This window comes from Anser brachyrhynchus, assembly GCF_964034855.1.
Source record: "Anser brachyrhynchus genome assembly, chromosome: 14".
Lineage (NCBI taxonomy): Eukaryota > Metazoa > Chordata > Aves > Anseriformes > Anatidae > Anser > Anser brachyrhynchus.
The window spans coordinates 3,305,879-3,317,207 of NC_137709.1; the positions used below are offsets into that span (position 1 = coordinate 3,305,879).

General features: G+C 40.6%; 1 protein-coding gene across 1 annotated transcript; it reads left to right on the plus strand.

Annotated features, from left to right (window-relative positions):
• Positions 1–4,038: 4,038 nt before the first annotated feature.
• On the plus strand, positions 4,039–11,222 carry CAMLG (calcium modulating ligand). The gene is made up of 4 exons (XM_080555498.1): positions 4,039–4,882; positions 6,162–6,616; positions 7,356–7,421; positions 8,603–11,222. The coding sequence occupies exons 1-4, from the start codon at positions 4,717–4,719 to the stop codon at positions 8,792–8,794; spliced, it is 879 nt and encodes a 292-aa protein (XP_080411624.1). The 5' UTR covers positions 4,039–4,716; the 3' UTR covers positions 8,795–11,222.
• The last annotated feature ends 107 nt before the right edge of the window (positions 11,223–11,329 follow it).

Sequence of the window (11,329 nt, forward strand, 5' to 3'; positions counted from 1 at the left end):
TATTTCCGTAACTCCTTGCATTTTTTTTTTTTGCTGCTAGATATAAAAACCTCACAATACTGATCATGATTTGCAGGGAAATTCTTTATAAGTGCATCCAGTGATCAGAGCATCTCAATGTTCAACTTAAAAATGCTTAAAGTAGCAATGAAACAACTGTTCATTGTGAAACGAACAAATACTTTATGAAACTTAGAATCCAGTGTTTGGAATGGATTATGGCTAATAGGACTCAAGGTAAGCTTAACATGGACAAGATGGCTTAATTTGTGAAAGCTTTTAATAAGTCAGTATTCAATTTTTTTTAAAAATAGTGGGGAGGAGTGAGCCCTATATGAGATACGTTAAAGTCAGTGGCTGAGTCAGCAGTAAAAGTAGACATATAGATGGCAAGCTTTGTTTTTCTTCAGTAAAATTTTTCTTCTTACTTTCAGCCTGTGAATGGTGTGGGAGGGGAATGGCAAGTAAGGTTGTCCCAGGATATATGTTTAGTAGACTTTGGGCTCTTGTTTACATAGCTGAATGTTAGGCCCCTGAAATTTAGTGTGCTTACGAAGTGCGTTTGTGTGATGGCACTTCAAACCTAGTGGTTTGAGACCACATTTAATATTCTGACACTAAAATTGGAAAATAAATTATTTTTCCAAAGACAAAAACATTATTTTGTATTTAAAGATTTCTTTATGGTTTGAGACATACTTGAAGTTCTCCAAGATTTCTTTACTGCAGCTGCCTAATGAGCCTAGGTCCAAAGCCAGTGTGCACCAAATAAAAGCTTTAAATGTACTCTCAGATCCCTGCCAGAGCTACAGACAGAAGTTGGCCTTGGACTTGAAGTGAAAATTTATATACAAAAATATTTAGATAATTTTATAAAAGCGTATCAGTGATCTCCAAAAGAGTTATCAATAGCTAGCATCATGAAGAGTATTTAAGTTGCTGTATCTGTATGCCCATGGAAGACATTTGTATGGAAGAATCTTGTTTTACTTTTTTGTTTAATGGCGATACAGTTCTTGCAAAAGCTACTTCTTGGGGCAAGTGTACAGGTAAAACATTTATAAATAAGTGGTCAAGCACATACTGTGACCAGGCTAGTTAGCTTACGCTTGGTGATAGAAATGTCAAAGGACATTGTAGGGTAATCATTTGCTACCATTACAGGCTGTAGCTACACTTGATTGTCAGGAGTTGCCTTACTTCAGGGGAGGAATTTCTTTGGAGAAATTGGTCTTTTCACTTGAGCACAAGAAGGTAAAGTTCAGAGAATGTCTAAAATAGTGTGAAAAGACTATTGTAGAACCAATTTAAGATTCCCTGTTTGCTGTCTCTGTAGCAAACAGGAGTATATTACTTGAACAGCTTTTCAGAAAATTGCACAGTTTCTAGTCAGAATGGAGAGATGTGGTTGTTTTTTTTAAGTTTTGGCAGTATGGTCTTTTTTTTTTCCCCTGGGAGAAATGGTCTCTTCATTTATAAATGGAAGCTATGCGCTCGCATAGTTTATCACGTAAAACTTGCATTTTGGGTATGTTATTGCTCGGATGTTGAAAGTCATCCTTGCATCTACCAGCCTACCCAAAGTCTGTTTCTTACTCTGACTGTATTTTGCTATAATAACCCTGTAATTTTTTAAAAAAACATAAATGTTGGAGATTACTTCATTACTTTCTGTACGCTAGACTAATGGCTGAAGATATCAGTGTTTGTGGCAATTAACTTTTAATTAGGGTCCCTAAGTTTTACAGAGCAAAATGTTATAAACAAGAATCAGATGAACCCTCTTGGAGTGGATCGCTTGTTTTCATCTTGGAAGAAATTCTGTATTGAACTTTGTTAGTTTATTCCCTCGCAGTGGGAAAAGCCTGCTGTATTGTAAGGGCAATACAGGACAGATGAACACACAAGCTACCTATGATGTGTCATTTTTACCTACCGTTGAAAAACAAGGACACTGAAGATGAACTGCAAAAACAGGCAGGAGTGGCTCTGGTACTTAGATCTCAGCAAGACAACTCTACCACTGCAAATGTATTCTATTTTTCTAGTTGAGGACTTTTTTTAAACTTAGTTCTGTATTTGACACATTAGTGTTCGGCCAACATTGTTACCATCCATTTTACTTTGCTTTCATTATTGTTTTAATTTAATATATTTGAGTCTAAGTCCACATAGATTGTTTTGCAATAACTAGAATGATTCACTTTTATTTAGATTTAATTTCTTAACAGAATTTAATCAAAGATGCAAAATGGCTATTAAGTAAGGGACCATTAAATGTGATTTTAAGCTTCTGTTTACTATTATGGATGTAATCCTTACAGTAAATTTAATTTTGTAAAGTAGTGTATAATATTGTAATATTAAATCTTTGCTTTCTGAACTAGGACATTTGATCTTCAGTATGAAGTTATAAATCTTCCCCATTTTGAATTTGAGACAGGATTTACTTGTCCTCCTTTTTACAGTTTGTAATTTTCACTGTTTTATTCCTGTAAAAAGTCATTTGTAACACATGCAAATGCTTATTTTATCTGTGCTAATTTATCAGATTTGGCTACTCAATAAAATTAATTGAAAGAACTCATGCAAGTCCATCAGTCCTTTCTTATAAATAAAAATAAAATACTGTATTTGATCAATCAAGATAAATAGCATGTATTAGCAAGAGATATATTATACTTTTAGCTAAAACTTTAACATTAGTGATACAAACTGAGAGGGAAGTTTCAGGAAAATTAGTTTCAGTTGAACAAAACTTTCCTTCTGTCATTGGCCTCTTTTTGTCCTCCCAGAGCATCTCTGTCAGTCAGCATTATTGTTTAGTACTATCTTGGGGTTTGTTATTCCAGTAAGCCCACATCTCTACCGTACTCCAGCATATTTGTACCCTGCCATCTGGCTGGAAGTTGGTCTCAAGCCAGTGACATTGATGGTTGGAATTTAGCCTGCCTTCAGCAGTGTTCCCAAGATGGTGATTAATTTTATTATAGGTAATCTTAAATCTTCATTTAACGTCCTCTTTCAACACATTTTTGTAAGTGTCATTCCATCTTATGCTTACCAATTTTTTTTATGAGCTCTCATCACTGCTTCTGGTTCATCATATATAAGGTAATGCATGAGCCTGGTTCTTTGACTTCTGTACTTAAATTTTTGAATACAGAATTCTATCATTCTCTAAATCACTTAGTATCTTAGATATATTACTGATTGGACTTGTCAGCACTACATTTTCCCCGATGAATGTAACAGCCTGTTCTGCTGCTGAATTCAATGCTCCAGCTGTGGCTCAGTGTCCAACTCCCAACTGCTGGTCTTTGGAAGTGCAAGTACAGCATCTTGAAGATGAGTCCTGCTTCTGGTTGGAGTCCCTGTGTTACAGTCCCTGTGAGTTAAGGAGTGTAAATCTTTCAGTGAGTGTCAAGGACGGTGAAGGTAATTAGTTGTACTGATAGAAAGAATCCATGCTACTGCCTTCATTGGGTTTGGCTTTCAGGTACTTCTGACAATGCTATGCATGCTTACTATTTGAATGTTCAGCTAAGAGGGAAGATACTGTGGCCCAGTTTTATCACTTTGTCACGCAAGTAGATGTGTGATGGACTTCTTTATTGTACGTAAATATAACAATTGTACCTGGCTAGAAAGATCTGAAGATGCTCCCTGTTTTATGGTAATTCTGGAATCCTAGAGAGATCCATGTTGCCTCGTGTTTGTGCTTTGTGTATTTGATCCCTTCAGCTGCTTATTGTGTTAACAGTGCGGTATTCCCAGATACATCCACTGGGAATATGATTTGAGGAGCTTCCTGTGATCTTTAACAGTCTCCTACATGGGATTTTCCTACTTTGTGTATTCCTTTCATGTAAATGTGAACACTTGTTTCCTGGCACTACAATAAAGGGTGTATTCTTTTTTCTTGTTTAGTGTGCACAGAAATTCTAAATTCAGATACACGGCACTACTAGAGGCTTTTTCAATAGAAAACCTTGGAAAAAAAAAATAGCACTGAGCTACACCTAAATGCACAAAGCTGTTCTATGTGAGGAATGCTGGAGGTCTAGGGTGAAAGGCCGGCTTTGATATTCTGGTTTAAAACATTGTGCTGAAAGTCTCACAGCAGTCTTAAAATTGGTGTCATGCTTCTCTGACCTCAGCTTAGTGAATGATGTTCTGCTTTTGAACAAGGATGAAGGTAACTTAGTTCTTTTGCTTCCTGAGTGTTAGGTGACTACTTCTTTGGTTAGAGGCACTTACGTTCATTTATACAGCAAATGCTTTTATCTCTTTACGACGAGGAACGTTTCACGCATGTTTCTATATTGCATTGCTGAGCAGATATTCCTCACGGAACGCAAAATGGCTTTGCCAGCTCGCCTAAAACCAGGGCGTGAGGCAAATTCGGGGCGGGGGCCTGCCCCTGTCCCCCCGTGAGGCCGCCTACGGCTGCTGTGAGGCGCGGCCCCCTCAGGCCTCCCGCAGCCATCGCTGCTCTCTCCCCTTCCGCCTGCCTCCCGCCGCGACGCCATTTCCGAGGCGGGGGCCGCCATCTTCGCTGAGGGCACGGGGCCCGGCACGGCGAGCGCCGGGCTCGTCGCCGTTCCCCCTTGCCCTTTCCCGACATGGCGGCGCCGGCTTCGGCACCTGGAAGCGGGCGCGGCGCCGGCGCCTGCGCGCTGAGGCGGGGCGGCCCCATTGTGCGGCGCTGAGGGGATGGAAGAGGACGGCGGCGGGGCGGCGGCGGCGCCCACCCCGGGGGCCCCCGCGGGGCTCTCGGCCTCGCAGCGCCGGGCCGAGCTGCGGCGGAGGAAGCTCCTGATGAACTCGGAGGAGCGCATCAACCGCATCATGGGCTTCCACCGGCCCGCCGCGGCCAAGGGTGAGCCGGGCGGCGGCGGCGCCGCCGCCTGAGGGGGGATCCGGGCGCCGTTGGGCCGGGCTGCGCTGAGGGGAGCGCGGAGCCCCCGCTCCTCCCGGGGGAAACGCGGGTTTCGCCCCGAATTCGCAGGGATCGGGCCCGCCGGCCTCTGGGTTTTCTTACCTAGCGAGCTGTCAGTGCCCTGCAGGGAGGTTTCCTGAGCTGAAGCAGGGATGAAATGCGCCCATGTTTTCAGTCCGTCACTGCAAGGTCTCGTGGTAGTGTCTTCATATAGCAAAGTTTTCTGGCATTTGGATAACAATCAGTCACTTGGTGTTTGTGGCGGGCATGCAGTTGTCTTGCAGATTCACGGCCAGGTAATTTGTAAGCACATGTAGGTACTTTAAGGAAGCTGACTGTCACACTTCCCATCTTTCAATTTACGAAGGTGGCCGTAAGCCATTAATCGAGCTGCTTTAGTATTGAAAAATACTCTTTAAGTGTTGGTTCACCCTCTGTAGCAGGACCAGAAATGTTCTGCATGCCTCTTGACTTGGTTTGTGTTTGCTGTCACCGCTGCTGTCGCTGTAACATCTTTTCAGGTTTAATACAGAGCAAGTTTATGCTGCTTTGCTTTTGACAGGAGAGAAAAACAAGCCAAAGTATACTTCTATTGCTTCTTCATTTGTCAGTCTTCAGTGCTCTTTCTGTGCGATTCGCTGTCTTTGAATCTATATTTTTATGTTGCACCATGTATTTGGAATAATGTCTTTCCTCACGTGCACACAGTGTTGTTGCTTAGGAAAGCCCACGCCTTCCTTTTTCTGCTGACTGACAGCTACAACTTCTGGCTGGCGTTGCATGGCCATCGGTCTAGCATCAGCTTCCAGAAGCGCCCTACAATGCAGAGCGTGTGATACACGTGGGGGTCTCTGCAGGCTGGAGGGCGCTGAGTCCAGCTGTGCAAAAGCATAACTTTGGTGAAGCTGATGGGTTCTCGGTCAGGCCCCTGCTGTGCTCTTCCTCTTTCATCATGATCTATGGTGTAATACAAGTCAGAGCATAAATCTGTTCTGAATAGGTCATTCTCATCTGAGTCCATTTCTATATAAAACAGGCTTACTGGTATTCAGATAATTCATATGGGTTTATGATTAATAATTAACACATTTAATAATCATGAATCTGTGTTTCCACTTCAGAAGTGGAGACCTCAGCCCTGGACCTCGATCCAGTACGGCTGAAGTGTTTTCTAAGTACCCAGTGTGCATAACTCCGTATTTTTGTTTCTCTTCCGTAGATGATGACAGTCACGGAGAATCAAAACTTCAACACGAACAAGATAAATCAAATTCCCTTCCTGTTCCTTCAGTTTCAAAACGAATTGTGCTCGGTGATTCTGTCTGTAATATGGCCGGAACAGCTGACCACGCAGGCAGCATGGTAGACCTCAAAGGGGATAAGGACTTGTTCAGTAAAACCCCAGAGCTCCTCAATGAGGGCACAAGTGAGCTCCGTCACCGTAACAGAGGGGAATTGCCATCTGAAGCTGCACCACGGCCACCTAGACATGGATTAGAACAATACTTATCCAGATTTGATGAAGCTCTGAAGCTGAGGAACCAGCTGATGAGTGAGAAGCCGAGCCAAGAGAATGGGAATGCAGTGGAGGAGTTTGACTCTTTCCGCATTTTTAGATTAGTGGGATGTGCGCTGCTTGCCATTGCGGTCAGGGCTTTTGTGTGCAAGTACTTGGTGAGTTCAGGGAAGCAAACAATCTCCTGTTCTGTTTTGCAACTTTACTGTAAACCTAGGACCCCACTCGTGAAATACTGTTTATCTAGGGCCAAGTGAGTTGTGAACTTCAGGCACTCTACATTTCAAACAACTGTATAAAATTTTAAAAATCAACACTTTGAGATGATAACTATGGCAAAATCTGTGTTATCTAGCACAGCTACTAGGTAAAAGCTGAGAGTTGCACGCATTTGGTCCATAGTGTTTGAGGAGCAGAAACACTGTAATAGTTGCTGCTTCAGTCCCCGGCAAGTTTGAGACAACTGCTCTGCTAGTTTGGAATTTACAAAGGAATAATAGAGTAAAAACTACAACAGTTGTAGCATGATAAGTATATCCTACTCATTTATCAACCTTTTGAGAAAAATAGTTCTTAAATAGTCCAGATACCTGCCTGTACATCCTACAGAAGTATGTGGCTGGTACAGCCTGCCACCTTCTGGATCACTGGGCTCATTTTTACACAGGGCTCTGTGGTTGTGCAATTTCAAGTTTGTAGGCCCAAAGCAAATAAGGTAGAACCATATTTTTGACTTTGCTGTTTAGATGTTTAGTATTCAAGAATAGTGCTGTTATTTTCCACAAGACACTTTACCTATCTAATTTTCATTTATGATTTGAGAAGCATTAAATTCCTGTTTTTTAGCTGTTACTTCTGACTAAGATAATCTTCATGTATTCTTTTCTGTTCCTTCAGTCAATATTTGCACCATTTCTTACTCTACAACTTGCTTACATGGGACTGTCCAAGTACTTTCCAAAGGTAAAATAATTTTTCAAAATCAGATTAATTACAAATGTTTTCGATTTAAACTTGTGCTTAGATTGTGTTGTTTTAGGACCAATGCATGTGATATATTCTGTTGTTTTAAACTGTAGAATTAAGAGTTGTCAAATGCTGATAGCTTAGCATCTGCATTTTAAAAAGAATACTAGATTAATTGTAGAAAATCAGAGTAAAGCAGTGGTTGTTCTTTTGAAGTTTTGTATATCATTGAAAACTGAACTACATAGTAGTCATTCTAGGCTGGTGTGTGTGAAAACAAAAAGGGAATTAGCCTTAGATTTGCACTAGCTCATTTGCTAGTTCTTTTTGGTTTCACTCCTGCTGGTTTTACAATCAGCTTTTCAGTTTCAGAATTTAAAGTGATTCCTTTCCACAATTTGCTTTTTCTTGGTTATACTGAGATGACCTTAATCAGCTTGCTCTCCTGAATTTTTCTTTCATGAAACGTAGAAAGATTCTCGAATGCTTAATTTAGATTGGATTAAATTAAGGTGTCCAGCAAGTATCATCAAATTACCAAAATTTTCAACCACTATGTTTTTTGGGATGTCAGGCTTCCTTGCATCCTCAGGATCTCTCACGTTAGGGACAGAAGAATGGCTTTCAAAAGGCCTTTGGAGCATTTCTGAGTTTGGAGGATAAAATTGCCAAAGGGAGTAATACTAAAATAGAAAGGAGCAGTTGCTTTTCAATCCTCAATCATTTTTTTCTGCGTTGGAAAGTAACGGCGTCTTTTGCCAAGTAGTGTGATGGGATTAATCCTGTTCTGCCAGCGAAGGCGCCTGGCTTGGATTCTTACACGCAGGTTGCCCTTGTCTGGGACTCTTCCCACACATGCAGAAGTTACTGCACAGCCCCACTTCACAGCCCGCTTGGGGTGCCGGTGCGAAGCAGGCATAACAGCTGTGATGAATTTTATCTGCTGTTAATCAGCCTCTCACTCAGCCCCATCGGATCCACCACAGCATGAATCTGTAGCTAGGAAAAGTAAGGTGGTGTGAATCCTGCAGCATGTCTAGAGAGAATCAGGCCAACGTGCTGTTCTTACCGATGGATTTGGAATGTTCCTGGCTGCGTGTGAAACTGGCACATTTGTGGTATGTAAAACAGAGCTGGATTATAACCGAAGATCTAACATACTCCTGTTTGTCTTTTAGAGTGAGAAGAAGGTGAAAACGACGGTATTAACTGCTGCTCTTTTACTGTCTGGAATCCCTGCAGAAGTGATCAGTCGCTCCATGGACACCTACAGCAAAATGGGAGATGTTTTCACAGACCTTTGTGTCTATTTCTTTACTTTTATCTTTTGCCATGAACTTGCTCTGTTTTTTGGTTCTGAAGTACCATGATGGCTGTAGAATTCAATGCAGTAGTTACACTAAATCTTTCCAGTCTGTATTTCTTTAATGTCTGTGCAGACAGGTTTAAACCTTAATTAAAATTCTTACCTGTTGGAATGCTTGAAAGGAGCCTTAAATCCAATAATTTTGGGAATAGAACAGCAGGGTCCCAGGCTGCCAGTTGTATTAGTTTGGTTTATTTAAATACTGCGTCTGCCCACTACAAATGTGAATAGGATACAAGTGTCAGTGGATGATTTCTTTTGTTCAGGAAGATGATACCCTTCCCACCCTCCTTCATAAACATTTACAAAGCTGCCTTTGTTCTTTCTGGTGAGAACAAAGAGAACAGAATTCCTTTCAGCAGAACAATTTATATGTATCTAGAATGTAGCTAACAAGATCTGCTCATTTTGTGTTGATCCTATTTTTAAGAAAGCTCTAAATGAAAATGCCCTGTATTCTGTTGTTCAAATTAAGATTGTCGAACCGAGTAGCTGCTCCTGGAGAATGTTGGCAAAACATGCCACTGTTGTCCTAAGCCTTGCCTTATATACATTGTTGTGATTGTTGTTTATTTCATTTGATGGTTATTGTGCGAAACAGCTAAGCAAAAAAAAAAAAGCAAAAAAAACCCAATGTCCTGTTGCTTACAAATGTCATTAATCAAAAAGTAGGAAGGAACAAAATTGTTAATCACATCTGTTTGTGAGTTTCCAGCAGCCTCATCCTAGCGTAGCTTGTAAATGTGCTTCTTTCTGATGCCTTTGATGCCTTTTTTTTTTTTTTTTTTAACAACAGTTCGCCTCCTAAGGGGAAAGTTATGCAACCAACCTGCAATACAAAACATTTGCTCTGTTATATGGAAAACTATTTTTCTTTCAGGACTGCATAAGACAATGTTGAATATGGCATTTCTACATTTTTTCCTCTGTTTATTACCAGACAGTTGCATGTGAACAGGATCACAGTTGCCTAGGTGTTCTGCTACTGCTGCATAATAGTACTACAACCAAATTCCATAAATGTGGTCTTTGGTTCAGCTGAGCTGTTCATGTTAACTGAGTTGCTGACTTCTGTTCTGTGGTTTTGAAATTGCCCCAGTGAAATCTCGGTAGCTATTCCTGTTTAAATCCTACATACTACAAGTGATGATGAAATAAGTAGTGTGTTGTTTTGAACTGACTCCCACATAAAGATCCATGTATGAAGAGAGAATAGCGTGTTTTTTTCTATGGATATCCAACCACATAGCCAAAAAGAAGACAAATACAAGTGAATCCTGTCACTGGGCAAAGCAGCAAACTAGTAAACGTTTTTATTTTCAATCTCATAAGAATTTTGTACAGTGAGAGGAGGGAGGTATCATTCCAAATAGTCAGCCCTAAATGCTGATAATCTGTGAAAGTTTCTGTTGAAGCTAAACTTATTTTCACCTTGTAGTTTTCTGTGTAGAATCTAGACGTTCAGGTAATGTAGGCTAATGCCCCATTTTAGATCAGAGAAACACCTAGTTACCTTGGTATTTGACTGCAGCATTTTTTTTAGGGAGCAGAAGTGCTTGATTATGCTTCTGTAAAGTATATATGGTCCTGCTTTTGGCATAATCTTTCCTGTTACAGCTTCCTGCTATAATTTTATCACTGCATTTCCGACTCCTGAGTTAGGTATGTTTATGCCATGAAAGCAAGAAGCTTATGTTTGGATTTGACTTTTTTTTATTTTTTTACTGATTATTTTATAGAGAATGTTTTATTACAGGTGTCCAGGGTTGGGCTGTAAAAGATTCTGATTTAGGTCTGTTAGTACAAATGTAAATACATTTAAAGCTTCTGAATTAGACAAGAAAAGAATTTCAGCAAATTGAAATAGCTGATATTCTAATTAAGGTTAAAATATGTAAATAATGAGTTTGCTCAAAAGTTACCATTGTTCTGACCCTCCATTTATATGCCCAAGTGTAGTACAAACAAATTGCAAAAAATACCGTCTACTACCATCTGCAAAAAAGCAATACATTTTTAATCCTGGGCATAGAAAAATTAATCCAAATCACCTAGATAATAATAAAAAAAAAAGGTGATACACCCATTGTGTTTTCACGCAACCCCTTATGCAGTCCTTTCATGCAAAGGAAAACCAAGCAGGTTGTTTTCTCAAGTGGTGAAAGAAATCACGCCAGGAGAGCTCATCTGGAACTCAGTCTGTAAGCACTTGTTTTTACCTGATGAACTTCAAAATGGGACTGGGAAGCAGCCGTCCTGCCTGCTAAGGAAGGGGAAGAGAGCCCAGATGGGACTTTTGCTGAATGACTTCATCCTTGGAGAAGAGCCGAACCTCCTTCATTCCATTTTAACTTATCTTCCTCTGTGTACGTTATTTAATGTATATTGCTGAACTTATTGTTTTCTATTAAAATTATATTTGTTACCCCCTTCCGTGATGGTCTGACTTTGTCATCCTGCCGCTGCCTGGTGCAGAAGTCACGGATTGAGTGCCTTGGGGCGGCGAGGGAGATTTTCGTGTGCCGGTGGCTGGGCCTTG